This window comes from Mastacembelus armatus, chromosome 7 (assembly GCF_900324485.2).
Source record: "Mastacembelus armatus chromosome 7, fMasArm1.2, whole genome shotgun sequence".
In the NCBI taxonomy this organism is placed as follows: domain Eukaryota; kingdom Metazoa; phylum Chordata; class Actinopteri; order Synbranchiformes; family Mastacembelidae; genus Mastacembelus; species Mastacembelus armatus.
In genome coordinates, this window is record NC_046639.1 from 6,912,334 (window position 1) to 6,928,695 (window position 16,362).

Below are 16,362 nucleotides of genomic sequence, written 5' to 3' on the forward strand. Positions count from 1 at the left end.
CCAGTGGAGTCAAACACAGCTTCGGTCCGCACCGTATTTAGTGGGTGTTGAGCCCTCAACATACCATAATTCCCCCCAAAAGCTGCATATAATCTCATTGTCTGATACCACACCCACTCAACCCTGCACCAGAGCAAAAATATGCTTCAATATATGCTAAAGCCACATTTTCTGACCACTGTATATATCTATGTATGTATTAAGTATTTTTCTCTGTGAACATTGTACAAACTTTTCTTCATAAGCTTGAATAAACCCAATCAATCAATCAATCAAGTATCTACAGTCAAATAAGACAACCTGTCCAATTCATCCCTGAAGACAATGCTACTGCATCTGATTTCTGATCCTGGATAGGTCAATTAACAAGTCAGTGTATTGAGTTAATTACAGTACAACAAAGGCTGTAGTTTGTTCTCTCAAAGCACTGCAGGCGTTTGGTTCTCTCAATCCAACAGCTACTTTTTTGTCAAGTTCCTTTGTTCAGCCAATACATAGAATCAGATTTACTGTTCATATGCATAATTCCTTTGTCTGTGTGACTTTGGGCGACTGTGTTTCCTTTCATCTCAGATATTTCAAACGAAAGTCGCTGGATCTAGGCTAAAGCTAAAAAGCTTTTTTTCATTTTTCATTTCCACTTCCTGAACTATATCTTATGAGCTCTCTTTTTTTTTTTACTTTAATCTACTTCAGCGTTTGAGTGTTTGAATTCTAAGAAGTAGTTTCATTTCCTTTTTTCTAGTCAAAAAATAAAACAGTGGATTTTGAAGTTGATGGTGAAAAGAACTTTTGAATGTCAACTTCACCACATTACTTATTTAAATAGGGTTTTTTTTTCATTTTAAATTTTCAGAAAGAGTTTGCAGAAACAGAGAGAAAGAGAGAGACATTTCCATATTGTACTGATTACTGGCAGCATCTTGTCATTTGATGCCACTCATATATACATGTACATTATGTAGTTGCAGTGTTGGAAACTAATACAGGACATGTACTCATAGACAGTACATTACCTAAGTATTTGAGGATTCTGAGTTTTTACATTTTTATGCTACTTACTTATACAATTCAGAGCCCCAGTATTTTCCACACCACTACATTTCTGTCATAGCTATGGTTACTTTGCTGATTCAGAATATTAGTGCAAACTATAACAGACAAATAAATCATGCATGTTCGCAAGCACAGTAATTAATTTACTGACTTTGGTTTCATACTTGTCTGCTTGATTGACACTTGGTAAGGCACCAAAAAAAAAAAAAGAATATAGCAACGTGCCAACAAAGGCAGTGAAGAAGAATGCAAGCAAGTACCCATGGATTTAATCAAACTGAATTTAAATAGATTATTTCTTTATAAAAATCTTCACATGGCAGCTTTAATAACTATTAGCTGATACTAATAATAACCTCCCCAGCCTGCATCTATTCTGTGTTTGCACTTGCAACGGCAAGTGGAGCATAAATATAAGCAAGACATACTTCCATCAAGTACGCACAGATACAAAAGTAGTTTATGTAGGCAATGTTTTTAAAAAATAGATATTTTAGATCCTTAGTATGTGAGACATTGCTTTTTTTGCTTTCCTTATTCCAGTTTTGGTTATTCTGAATTACTAAAAAATGTATCTAATACTATTATTTAATTAAGGACTGAAAAATACTTGATAGTAAAATGTTCTGCAGCATAAAACTGAGTGTAAACAGCTTCTTTCACAGCTTTATATCTTCTGCCTTTGGGTTCAAACCACAAAACACACATCACTGGCAGGTTATGCCCCTTAGTCTCACAGTTTGCGTTTTAATAGTCTTGGCAATGGCCCTTCTAATCAAACCATCTTCACACCCCTCAGGCATCTGCGTGACAACGCATTCATCATCACCTCAAACACAACAACCTGAAGGTGCAGCAGCACTTCCAGGAATAGCTGAAGATACTGTGGTTTCTGTCTCCACCTTATGAGCCTGAGAGTTGGCAGGGAAGAGAATACACACACACACACACACACACGCACGCACACACACAAAGACACGCACACCTGTACTGATGCATGGGAAAAAGCAGTGTTACAGTGGCGGTCGGCAATCCCAACTAGGACAAAGTATGGTGATGTTTTTTAAATCCAATGAAAATAAAAACTAAGGTAACACCATAGTATTCTTTCAATTCATGAGGTTCTGAAGGTTTTTGGCTGTAAATCTGACTTGACAGAGAAATTACAGAGGAAGTTGCAGTAATGTAAAACAACATCTATGCCAGGAGTTCTGAGGTCCTATGAGCTAAATGTTAACATCAGCATGCTAATATGCAAATACAACAAAGCAACCATGCTGATTTTACCACTTTTAACTTACCATGGTTAGTATATGATTATTGCTGACAATACACTAAAAATAATAATAACCTAATATATAATTACACTAAACACAAAGTAAACCTCAGGGGAACTAGCCAAATAGCTTTGCTTGTATTTGGTTAAAAACCAAAACATTAGACAAATAAAAGTTTTAACCTGCTGGTGGTGCTAGAAGTCAGGGAACTATGAATGTACAGATACAAACTGAATGTCACATTTACAGTGTCTTGTTTTTTTTTATCAGACATATACAACAATATCAAGACGTGATAAGTTAATATTAGCTGATCGAATCAGCAATGTCATACTTGACATTTTAAAAGAAGTGTCAAAAAGTTTGCAATATAAGCTCCAGGTCTATGTTTGAAGACTATAACTAGACTTAAATAATTACAGGAAAATGAATATGAATGTGTAATAAACAGCTTATAGTTGAGATCTATTGAGAGTTGAAGCACCTCCTGATTTTCTTTAATACAGTTCTGATTATCAGATTGACTTTTATTTGCGTGTGTGCATAAATGACCAAAAGCCTCCTTGCAAAGCAAAGCTCAATTACTGCTTCTTCTTTCCAACTGTTTTGTGGCACATAAAAAGCTTTTGTCCTTTATAACTTTTTCACTCATGTGTAAGTGTGTGTATGTGTTACACACCTCTCATGTTTGTGTGTAACTCAAAGAAGAAAAAAACAAAACAATGGTTGTACAGTCTTAAAGAGCCCCACCCACCCAACTCATGATTTCTCTGATTCTGCTCACTACACTACACTAGTGACTGTTATTAGTAACAGTCTGTGATGCAGGTTTTAATAACTGACAGACAAACAGCAAGCAAACAGGAAACCTCAGAAGCTTTAGCTTATCTACGAAGATAAGCTAAGCAACAAAATTCAACAGAGGTCCTAATGGTCTGAATGAAAACAATCTGTAATACAGACACACTTTATCCCCAGGACCGCTACTGGCAATTGAGTGGGAATGGTAGGGGGCTGCCTCCCAACTTGCAGAACTAATGACCCCTCTGTGACCAAAGAACAGCTCTGCCTAATGGACAAAAATGGTAAAGCAACAACCTCATCTAAAATCTATTAGCATTAGATTAGGAAAACAATTTAGTTTTCTGTCTTAACTGCTGATCTGTTGCAGATAAACAATTCTGAACTCTTTTTCCGCTGAACCTGTAAAACTACAGTAAAAAGGATAAATAACACATAAGATTTAAGCTTTGTAAGCACCAATGAGCATTTAAAATCTACTCCGTGCTTATTTGACAAACAATAATTAGGATTATTAACCACTTCATATGAGACATGCACGAGGACATTTGCTAAAGCTATGACTGTACTTCTCACTCACAGCTCTGTTCATGCTGTCCTTCATGTGTAAATAAAGTGTTGTACCCAAGATCATGCCAATAATAACACAGATGCGGAGGTGCCATACTCACAGACAGTCAAATGAGCAGGGTCTGTACACTTGCACTCCTACAGCCTCCATATTTGTTTGTTTTTCCCTGAAGGTGGACCACCCGCCCTTGGAGAGCAGTGAAAGTCATGCCAGTGGTGCAGCGCTGCAAGTGTGTCAGAGGGGGGAGGCTCCAGGGCCCGGCCTGAAAGCTCCAATCGCCACACAGAGTGCCAGGCAGAGGACCAGCCCCGTCCAGACCAACAGCAGAACAGGGTAGAGGAGAGAAGAGGGCCGGCGCCCATTGGAAACACACTGTCCATCAACACGCTACTTTAAAACCACACAGACTTTGAAACATATGTCGCCACTGTTGAGTGAACGGCCTACAACTAACTTTTAGTCATCATCCTGTGAAAACCATGTATCTCTAAAATGTCAACTGTTTGTAAGCTAAGGAAAACAGTCACCTAATAATATGAGTTTTTAATGTGTTCTTTAGCCCACTTCACACAAGAAAATGTTTTGCTTACTGTTGCTTCATTTGGATGTTCAACCTTTATATACTTAAAGATTAACAGTTTGAGGCTATTCTCATAAGTATATGCCAAAAGTGAAATGTTTCTCTGTGCTCACCTTAAATCTGAGTTTTCTTGTTTTCTCAGTTTCTGAGGTTCAAGTTTAGAAGTCAATGATAGCTCAATATTCAGCAGATCTGAAGGAGATCTTTAAGTGGTAGGTGTTTGTTCAACTACAACGGTAAATTCTTCAGATTATCAGAAAAGATATGTGATTTTTGCAGCACAGCGATGCATTATAAAGTGTAAACTGTAACGGTTTCAAGTATGACAAGCTTCTCTGCGGGTTGAGGACAATCTTTAAAATTTTCTACAAACAGCCTTTTCAATCAGATTAAACAAACTATTATATTATTATTTTCAGTCACACACATTACAGATTTATACAAAGCCAGACACGTACTATGAAAAACTGTGATAGTCAAACATCGGGAACATATTGTGTACACACTTCGTGATCCAAATATCTTGAGAATGCATTTATATCTCAGTAGAAACCAATGAAATCCTTATAAGAACATGACTTATTTCTTTCAGTCTTCAATGAAGTCATTAAAAGCAATTCTCCCACCAGAGGAAAATCTCTTAGCACACTGCACCTTGTTTTATCTCTGACTTTGCAAAAGCTTATTGAGAAGTGACACGGGCACACTACGACTTAGAAATATTACATAGCTATAAATGGAGTGTAGTTTCCCCCTTTTAGATTATATGACCTCTCTGCTCTAATACAGCTCAGTGATTACGCCCTCACATGACGCTATATTGATCTATTCGAACTACCCTGCTGATCACACAGATCCCAGTGTGCTGCAGCTGGCATCATCCCCTGAAGTCAGTTACTAGCAAGCAAATTAGTGAAAATGAGAAGCATCTGTATGCAAGTGTTTAATCTAGAACATAAATTATGTAGGCTGTGCACCCAGAGGATGCAGGTTGAAACAAAACATTAAGGTTGATAGAAAATGGTGAGAAAGACAGAGACAGTCAGAGGAACGCTATACAAATATCTACAATGAGGTAGTTAACCCACTGAACCACTGATGTCACTGTAGGTAGAAGCTCTGTATTTTCACAGGTTAAATACAGAGCTCCAACTCCTTTTAAACAACTAATTAAGAAAAAAAACCATCAATAATGTGAATAAGTTGCAGCTTTACTTGCATCACACTCTTTTGCCACGCAGCAGCCAGTGGCCCAAATAACAGGTCAGGTCAGACAGGCCAGACATGGAGAACAAACGAGGATCAGAATGCCAGACAATCACTGGAGTAAGCAATGAACAATCTTGCAGAGAACTGCTGCCAACCTGGGATTTAAATGCAGAAATACTGTGCCACCTGGATTACATCAGGCATGCACCCAGATGGTAGGCTGGCAGTGAATCGTGTCCCCGCTGCAGAACCTGCAATAAAAGCTTCACCTCTCATCCAGAGACATCAATATCAAAAATAAACTGATAACTGGGTCTGGAACCATGACGATGGGGCCAGATGTGCACTGCTCCTTCAGAGTTCAAAAAGCAACTTCAGCTTTAGGTGACTACTGAAAGCCAGCTCTCAGAGGTCAGACAATTGAAAGGAGGAGCCTAGCCAGCCAGTTGCCAAACCCCAGGAATCTTTTTAGCTCTTTCTGGGTGTGCAGCATTAGCCAGTTGAAAACAGCCTTTACCTTGTTGGGATCCACCTCGTTTTGCCCCAAGAAATGACATATCTCAGGATGGTGATTGACAGGCTGTGGAATTTGTATCTCCGTGCCTTGACAAACACCAGTGGAACACGGTCAGCCAGGAAGCAGGAGTAGATCATTGAGGTACACAAACCATGTTCCCCAGCATGTTACACAGGACATCGTTGATAAGGTTCTGGAAGACAGCCGAGGCACTGGTGTGGTCAAATTGCATAATTAGAGATTCGTAGGCCCTGCTAGGAGTTTTAAAGGCTGCCTTCCACTCATCACTTTCCATGGTGCTAGAAGCAACTTGTTCCAGTGGGGAGTCCCTTACAGAGATGCCAGAGAGGCCGTAGAGTTTCATCCGTGATCTCAGACAGACTGAGGGTCTAAATGACACAGACCCTACCCTACCACATGAGGTGGTAGGTGTCGTTCAGGTCCAGCTTGGAGAAGATCCGGCCTCCTTGGAGGGTTTCCAGGGCAGACTATGACAGAAGCAAGGTTTAGTGCTTCTTCACTATAATGTGGTTAAGCCCCCTGGTAGCCAGTGCATGGCCTGAGTGTTTTGTCTTTCTTTTCAACCCCCTGCTAGCAGAGATGAGGGACGAATGGGCCACCAACACAAACTGGATGTAAGCATTCATAGCCTCCAGACTAGCCTCCCTGGGGTTGCCTTTATTCTATTGCCTATGACACATCATTTTTTTGCATTTAGTTGCAATATAATTTTTGTATTTTTCTGTCCTTTGAGGAACATGGGGGGATTGGACATCTCTAGTTCATATATTTGTATTTGGGTTTTTTTTTTCACCTTTATATTTTTTAGAATAAAAAAAAAATAGTAGGGATGTTAAGTGGGTAAAGGCACCCTCCTCTGGCTAAAGACTTTCAAACAGTGTAATTTGCTCGAAGATTTAAGAATGTTACCTGGTGCGTTTTCACTATTTCACAGTTCCAACTATTCACCAATAGAGGAGGACAGAGATCATGGTTTACTATTATTAAAAGTCATGAAGCAAAACAAAACCCTTGCAGATCTTCCAACACAGAAATGTAAAGCAGGCATGCTTAAAAAAGCCACAGAAGAATTTAAGATGCAGCAAAGTGATCATGACTGCAGAGCAGGTTGTTCTAACATAATATTTTACTGCAGGCACAGCACCTGTCTGTGTCATTTAGACCCTCAGTCTGTCTGAGATCATGGATGAAACTCTACGGCCTCTCTGGCATCTCTGTAAGGGACTCCCCACTGGAACAAGTTGCTCCTAGCACCAACTTTCACAACCTTCAACCTCTGACTCAGCTCTTTGTCACAAACAGTTTTCTTTTGCTTTCTGTACCAAGCTAAAGACTTAGCCTAAAACTGAATCTCATTTTATTCTGAATTTTTATACACACATACAGTTGTGTTCTAAAATTGACATACCCCTGGCACAAACTGAGAAATATTAGCCATTTTCAAAAGACAATCAATATGAAATGTACTATAAATAAGTGCTAAGTTAACTGCCATATTAAAACATCGAGGCGTGTAACTTCCAGTCCAGAGAATCACTTTTCAAAATTCTGTTTTTATCCCCCTCGCTTTTACTTCTTAGTTTTAGGTTAATTTTCTTACAAACATTTCATATGCAATAACAATATGCACAGGTTTATACTGTATTTCAGTTTTTATTTATTTGCACACAATGTTAATTATTGTCTAGCTATAATAATATTATAATTTCTATCTGAAAAACTTGCAGAGAAGAGGGGAGTAGATGTGTTTATTTACATGTAAAGTTTGCATCAAATTTCTGATCACAGTCTTAGAAATGTTTAGGAATGTTTCTGTCGCTTATGAAATATTTCCCAATTTTTGCATTTTAAAACACACACTATTTAGACGGGCTCTTTTATGGGTCTTGCATGGGCATTTTCTATGGTTTTAAAAATTATTATTAATAATTATTATTATTTAATATTTTGGCTTATACCAAATGAAAAAAACATATATAAAGACAGGTTTATATTGAGCAAAGTCATTTTGGTACTGGTGGCACATATATGGATCCTACAACTATGAAAATTGTGCAAAACATCTAGCCATTGTCAGACATCACCCTAGTTAGGCATAACTTCCTCAATATGATTGCTGCAGAAATGTTTATAGTACATTTACATTGCAAGTATTTGCCCAAAAAAAAAGAGCCTTCAACTCTCAGCTTGAGATATAACACATCCACTGCTATATTTATAGAGCTTATTTACACTGCATAGAAGACTAGTTCCACCGCCTGTCTCACGTCTATATTAGGCACACAAAGTCTGGCACATCGTCTGCAGCAGTCTGTGTGTGCTGTCAAACTGATACGGAGACAGCAAGAAATCAAATAGATCTGTGAATGCCAAGAAGACATTTTGTCACACTTCACATTTCAAATTTAGAAACAGCGGGGGCAGCCATGACAAGATATCACACGAGTCAATAATCAATCTGTCTAATTATAACCATCCCGCGCAACATTGTCTTACAAAACAGTCATTGTGACTATTATTATGCTGGGTCATCCTCATGTGATGGGAAGAGGAAGTGGGATACCATCAATCGAAACAACTGTCCAGACAACTCACAAAAACCAAAGGAAAATACATTAAATAAAATAATCTGTGACCCTCGAGAACCCACACTGGTTATTTACTGGAACTTGCTGCCACTACAGCTCTGCAGGTGACAACACAACACAGCTGAGATTCAGTCTGTGTATGTATGTAACAGTTTAATCACATTTCACTAATGAAGAAATTGAGCAAAATAGTTAAAAAATGTAGAACTAGGTTAAAGGTTAGTACTGTCCCTTATGAATAACCCCCTTTTTCTCCCTGAACTTGACTTTTGGCTGAATTTAAAAGAAAATGAAACAAACTACATTCTGTAGTCAAGTCAAGTTCCCGACATTTTGTTGGGAAAAATAACTAGAGTCTACCAAACATCTGCAATAAGAGCTCTGTCTGAACACAGTGGTGTACTGTCCTCTGTATGTCTCACCCTGACAATGAGGCCATGTATTACCTCTAAACAACGTAACAGGGACGTGGAGACACAAAATACAAATAATCAGACACCGTTCTGCTAACAGATGTATTGTCGTCATCATTATCATCATGATTACCGTCCCCATCATCATTATCGTCATCATCACAAATGTAAAGTGGTAAGTTTCACAACTTCCCAGTTATATCACAGCTGGGAAGTGTTTATTATGTATGATAATCACCAGGAAGAGGGAGTTGTTCACGATAACTTAAAAATAAAACTGGCTATATTTTGTAGGTCAGCAACTATTTAGTGACTAAAATATGTGGTTAATTATCAATATTTAGAATCAAGTGAAAGCGCATTTATTTAGTTTTCAGATTGTTTTGCTGTAGGAAGAGCACCGTTATCTTCGTAATAATTCAGTTTCTGTACAAATTAAAAAACAAACTCTAACATCGTTTAAATGTGCTGCTAGGTGGACTTTTTGACCTTTGCACAGAGCCAGGCCAGGCTGTTCCCAGGTTTTATGTTAGGCTAAGCTACCTGTATTTTAGCAGTATATACAGTTTACAAACATGACAGTTTGATATTCATTGAATAAGAACATTTCCCAAAACATTAAACTAGTTCCCAAACTCAATAAAAGGATAATAATCATTTAATGCCATTAAACAGAATCATAATTTAACACTGGCCTGTTAAATTAGAGCAAACAGACTCTGCTCAGCTCAATGCTGATTGTTTGGAGAGGCCTCAACATGCCAAAGCTGAAAATATCTACCTAATATGTCAGTACTGCAGAGTGTTTAGTTCATGTCCAGAGAGGCCACAGGAGCCATTCATTTCTGCTTCATGTATTCTACAAAACACAGCATTCTCTTAGCTTATGAAGCACTTTCTGGGTCATCAGCTCCTCATACAATACACAGATGTTTCAGACACCACAAGGCTCCTATCTGCTCCTGGTTTAAGTTACTAATGTAAACAGTTTTCAACCATTTAACTGTAAATCAACTGCAAACCTTTTTCACAGGTGTATTTGAGAAGTCCTGCACTTCACAGAGCACCTGGATCTGTTTCACCGCACATGTTTTCTTTGGTATTTGACCACAACCTATTTAAATAAACGATAACCCTCCAACACTCTTCAGGTCAAGGTCCTATAGGCAGCATTATTCCATGTATATTCAAAGGGGGATTTTAGGAGAACGCATATAAAAACCAAAGCCCTCATCTTAGCAGCATTGTAGCCATCGACAAAAAAGTGAGGCCGGGCAGCATCTCGTCAAACTCTGACCTGTCTGCTCCTCTATAAGCTAATATTTGAAGTTGATGTTGACAAGACAACACCCAAGTGTTGCATAACTTCATGCCAGCAGGATAACCTTAGGGAATAAGAGGCAAGTTGAATCCCCTCCAGAGCTCAGCGCCGGGACCAGCCTCGGGAACATCTCTGGGGGCGCCTCGCACACGCACGGATCCCGGACAACACTCAGAAAGTCTGCAGCCTCATTATCACCTAAACACCAAAACCGCTCCAGCGTGGGAAATAACTGTCCACGGCCAAACAACTGACCTGTTTTTCAAGGGCTGACTCTTCAATTCGTAATACGTTTTAGGCTCCTCTTGAAACTCCTCTCCAACCTCGAAGTCGGGCACAATCCCCGATTCTGCCTGCATACTTGCAGATGTCAACTTTTCGGAAACGTTAAACACCTAAAAAAAAAAACAGACGGGCGATATTTCTGCCGCCGTGCTTCGCTCAGTACCAACCACTGTCAACGCGAGCCGCCTCTGTCCAGGACCCGGAGCTCTGTAGTCCTCCACAGCAGCCAGCACAGAGCTGCCAGCGGGCTGCCAGCCCCGCGCCGACTACGACTACCAAGGTGCACCGCGGCTGACGGTTTCATCATGGTTTTTATTGGCTGCGACGTGCGAGTGGATTTTGCACAGCCTTGTTTGCTCTCAGTGAAACTCGTGTCACAAAGTTTCATTTCCTTCAGCAGCAATGAATAACCATCGCTGTTTACAGTGAGTCTCATTTCTTAGACGTAAACATGAGTGGCTGCTAATCCCTGACCTCACGTCTTTATGCTTTATTAGCTTCAAAACCCTGCACCGTCACCTTATGCCCAATCCTTCCACAAATAACAGACATACATAGCCTATATATTTGGAAGATTATTGTGAGCGTGTAGAGTTGCTGTCTGAGTACACACACTCAGCCTGGATGACTCCCATTCAAGCTGCTGCACCGGGAGAAAGCACAATTTGCGTGAAAGGATCAAAATCGGTGAATGTTTCATTGTCAGAGTATAGTTTAGAATTTGTAGGCTGCTGAGGCATAATGTGTGTAGTGAGCTTGAAAAAACGCTACATCGCGGGACACATCAACCAGTTGCTGATTTCATGTTCAGGGTTTTCCCAGACATGAACCTCTGCTAATGATCTGACTGAATCCTCTGACAGTTCGCCTGATCACTGCATCTGAGTCAAACCAACACAACATCTATTTTAACTGAATGAACTTTTAATAATCTATAGACCAAATCTGGCAACTCTCTCATTGCATCGACAGTTCAGTCTGTAATTTGTGAAATCATGTAGGTATTGCACCCATGTTATAACAGACCTGGAGACCCTGTCGACCCTCATGTCTCCGTTTCCCTCCGTTTCCTGTGCAGACAGACTGACCTGGCTCTGTTGCCCGTCTCCTTCTCAGCCTGCACTCTGCTCTCTGCTCACCAAGTTTGATCTCCTCAGTTTAGCCCCCTATCCACCATTTGGGGGCAGTATAGAGCTAGTAACGCCAGTGCTGTGGGCCCAAGGGGGCACTTTTCTATTACAAAATGGAAATTCAAGTTCAATATTTGCATTGGCCTCATCCTGCTGAACTGGTTTAAGTCTGCATTCTACCAATGCAAATACAATGCAAATGCACTTCTGTTGGAAAGCACAGCCTAAAAAACTAAAAATAAAACCTTAAATGACAGGATGATGTAAGACAGACAAAGCTAGAATAGGAAACAGTGTATTTTTTTTTTTATTTCAGAGCACATTATTATTTGTACGAGACCTTTTCTTGCTACAGTGGCTCAGAGACATATTAAGAACAACTCATTTACAGTCAGAACAGGAGACATGATGCAAGAGCTGCATGGTTTTACATTTAAAGATGACAGACACACAATGGACTAGACAACACTTATTGTTCTGGACATTGTTGTGGGATGAATAAAGGCACTGAATACCCAGGGACCCGTGCAAAGAGATGCCCCCAGAGTTTGTAGACCTTTATTTTGTAATTTCTTAAGTGGGTATTATATAGTATACATATTTAAGTTGATGCTTGTGTTCACACTGTGGTGGCCTTGAAGCACAGGGCCTTCTGCGGTGTTTCTGACACAAAATGAAATAAGCAGGAATAAATATGGATCACTGGGTCAAATCTAAAATAACATGCGACTGACTCAAGGAGTAAAGTTTTGAGATATTTGTAACTAAGTATAAGATTATACACACAAAACATCTGATAAGCCTTTTCAATATATTACATTCATAGACCTCATGTATTTATGTCCATCAAATACTTACATTAGCACATATTAATAATCATCCAGTGATTTAAAACGAAACTTTCACAGGAATCATTGTGCTGACCATGTTGCCGCACTTTTTCTTTACCTAAGTACAATTATGAATGTCAGACTTGAATCATTTAATACATCTAATAACAAATCTGTGACAGACGAATTGTAAAACTTGACTCCAGTAATTTCTTACCGATTGGGGTGAGGTTAGTCCTGCATTACTATGGTGCTACATTAACATAAAGATGTATTCTGAACAGGTAACAGTGTGACTAGCAATTTGCCATTAAAATATGTCCATGATGGTTATAAATGGCTGACAGTAAATGTCAAGCAGGGAACTGGCCTTATGCCATCAGATAACTAAACAGATGAACATAATTACAGGCTAACACACCATTGTTTACACAGTGTTGTGCAGATTTAATAAGCAGTGACAACTAGTGCAAACACTGCTGGCTAATAACAGAGAGCATGAACTTAAATAGGACGACAACAGGAGAGAAATGTTTCTGCTCAGGTGTGAAACTTTTGTTTACTTTTGTTTTTCCTAGTAGCTCATTCATGGTAAACACATGTCAACCAATCATTGGTGACTTGCAGCCGTTTGCCACGGAACACTTCCTGTATGATCCAGTCAAAACAAGATCCCGGAATATGAGCCAAGAGTGTCCGGGTGTTCAGGACGCCACCGAGGGCTCATATTGACATGTTGTCGCTAATCAAAAATTGTGAAATGATCAAAAACAGGTCAACTGGTGTGTGCCCACAGCAACAAATCCATTGCTATAGCAGAAATGAAGTGAATATTGTGGTCTTAGACTCTTTCTTTTTCAATGTATGTTTCTCTGAAATTTTGAGAAACCATATGTTTGTTTATAATCCATGCTCTAAGTTCTCAAAATAAGCTAACTCAATAATATATGTTTTGAGTACATGACCAGACGGAATGCTGGTCAAAAGAATTTGCTTTTAGGCCCCTGCTGACTCCCAGTGTATGTGGCAATATCAGTATTTCCCCAGAGGTGTTCCACCAGAGACTTTCTCTGCTTAATCACTTTACACTTTAAAAGCGATTTCATAAAATGCAATTTAACAAATTAGATCAATATAAAGTAAAATAATTCAAGTTTTAAAATTAGATTTTCTATCTACAAGACTGAGACCACAACAGGAGGATGGAGAACTTAACTTAAAACAGATGCTGACAACTTTGGGATTAATCAAATTATTGTACATAAACCAGCATAATAACAGTAAACCTTCTGGGGCTGTTGGCACTCTCCTGCTTTAATAATACTTCCATCAATATGTATTATTAAGGGAATGTTAGAAATTCTTATGTATGATAAAAAACTTAATTAAAGTAGAGAAATCATGAGCATGAGTAACAGAAAATATGTGTTTCCAAAAATAAAACATCTTTATACAATTTTGTTTTTGCTATTTCAAAAATGTCACATCATCTGACTACTACAGAACAAGGATGAATTCATATCTTAATCCCACAACCATCTTCAGTCAAGGAGAGACTTACAAAACCTTTCACTTATTAATTCAATTCAATTCAATTTTATTTGTATAGCGCCAAATCACAATACAAATCATCTCAAGGCACTTTACAAAAACTAAAACTAAAAACCCAACAATTCCCTTATGAGCAAGCACTTGGCGACAGTGGAGAGGAAAAAACTCCCTTTAACGGAAGAAAAAAACCTCCAGCAGAACCGGGCTCAGTTTGGGCGGCCATCTGCCTCGACCGGTTGGGGTGAGTGGATAGAGCAGAGAGAAAAGAACAGCAACAATAAACAACAAATAGACACTGCAAGTTGGTGGGGCCAGTAACTGCACATCAGCGATAAACAGCTCCAGGACCAGGGACACCTGCAGAAGGTACAGAGAGAGAGAGAGAGAGAGAGAGGGAGGGAGAGAGCACAAACTAGGGGAGAGAGAGAGCACATTATTACTCAAATGTTTTGTTATAATCTTCATCAAACATTTGCAGCCCCAGTTTACCAAAGTGCCTCTCTAAGAGGTAACACAGGTAGTTCTATTTAGTGCTGCTGGTCTTGACTTGAACTCTTTTAGTTTTTATTATGGTGCAGTATAGGTGCATTGTAATCATGGGATATCAATGCACACAGAGTAGGTCATGCATAAAGGCACATCTCATATTGCATGCATCTCTTGCATGCAGTGGTTATTAGATGTTGCATTTTTAATTGTGTTAAAACATTTTAAGGCTGATGATGACTAGTGGGTACTTTCAGTGCATTAATGTCCTTTTCTGTGAACCTACTAGTTGTAGAATAGGTACGAAGAAATGTTAACTTGAAAAGTGCATGTCTGTAAAAAAAATAATGGAGAGTTCAAAACTAAATGCTTCACAAATAAAAAAATAACCTACAGTCTAGTACATTCTTGCTCACTTTAAGCTTGCGTTCTAAAAATGTACGGTAAATGATTACCTTGCTGGATCTAGTTTTTCATGTCAGTTTGTACAAAAACTATGACCCTAGTTCTCTGAATGTATTAAAAGTATAGCTTATTATATTGATGACAGCATTACATTCCTAATGAGAGTCATAAGGGAATGGTAAGGGAATCGTAGTTTCTCTTTACAAGAGGAGGAGACTTCCAGGACAGAGGGTTTTGGGTGAGCTTAATGAGATAATTATTCATGTCTGATGTCAGAAATCCAAGAGCAAGGGGGATGGGAAAGCTTTGCTCTGGTGAGTGTCTACAGCATTTACTGTTGTAGCAGTGCAGTTGTTAGATTTATCAATCACCTTATTTGCAAATTGCAGTTTGTCTTTTAATTAATGTGTTAAACTCTCAGTATTTTCTTGTGAAACTGAATTAAAATGTAACTTTAACAAGACTGCTGTACCCATTACTTTTGGAGAATTACCAGCTGAGTAAAGACAGTAATGAATATTTCAGGAGCACCGTCACTCCTGAGCAAGAATGAATGTCACATGTGAAACACGCACTGGTAGACTGGTTTACCAGTATTGTGTTGTTGGCATTTCACACGTCAGAGATGTGTCAGAGATATCCTTAATCTGCAAAGTGACATAAATGTAGTCACTGGTGAGATGGTACAACAATAACTACCACTCTGATATTTAAATTTGTTTAGACCAACAAGGACTTTTAAGAGGAGACAACTGACTGACTGAGGTTCTGCTACTACAACATGTAAATAGTACTGAATGCTGACTTTGACCCACATTTCAATATAGGTCAACTTGCTCTACAGATTGAGCTGCAGAGTCCTTTAAATTTGGTGTTAATTTTTAGCCATTAAAGCTGCAAACAGGCCTTAGAGTGCAGTGCATATATTGTAACAGTTTCAGTTTCATGAGTAGATGTTCTTTTCTGGCTCAGTGATAAAATCAAGAATGTTTGAACTGTCATTGTCCACAATTTCCTGTGTTTTGTCAGTTGTCTCACAATGTAAATACATTGTCTTCCCCAGCTCACGTTTTTCCATCACTAGCCCCGTTTGTTGCCACAACTCAATGTATGAGAGCAAAATAATCTCTGTGGAAATATAGTGCACCTAAATTTGCTGAGGACAAACAACAAACCTGTTAATCAGATTTCTGAGAATCTGTTTTAGTTATATGTACTGACTTAAAAAAAAAGTCAATGTGATGGAAATTTTAAGGTGTTAAATCGGCCTAATTCACTGATGCAGGATATAATGAGGAGTATTATGTAATGGACACACTCA

General features: G+C 38.8%; 1 protein-coding gene across 9 annotated transcripts in view; it reads right to left on the reverse strand.

The window, feature by feature from the left end:
* Positions 1-11,788, reverse strand: part of LOC113145263 (microphthalmia-associated transcription factor-like) — a 27,763-nt gene extending 15,975 nt beyond the window's left edge. For 2 of the 9 annotated variants that reach the window (XM_026331749.2, XM_026331748.2), the window contains exon 1: positions 10,610-10,873. In XM_026331749.2, the coding sequence (XP_026187534.1) occupies positions 10,610-10,713 (104 nt within the window). In that variant the 5' untranslated portion in view covers positions 10,714-10,873. Of the gene's footprint in view, positions 1-3,805; positions 4,500-10,609; positions 10,874-11,665 lie in introns of those variants that run through there. The other 7 variants (XM_026331747.2, XM_026331746.2, XM_026331751.2 and 4 more) reach the window with 5 other exon arrangements.
* Positions 11,789-16,362: the final 4,574 nt, after the last annotated feature.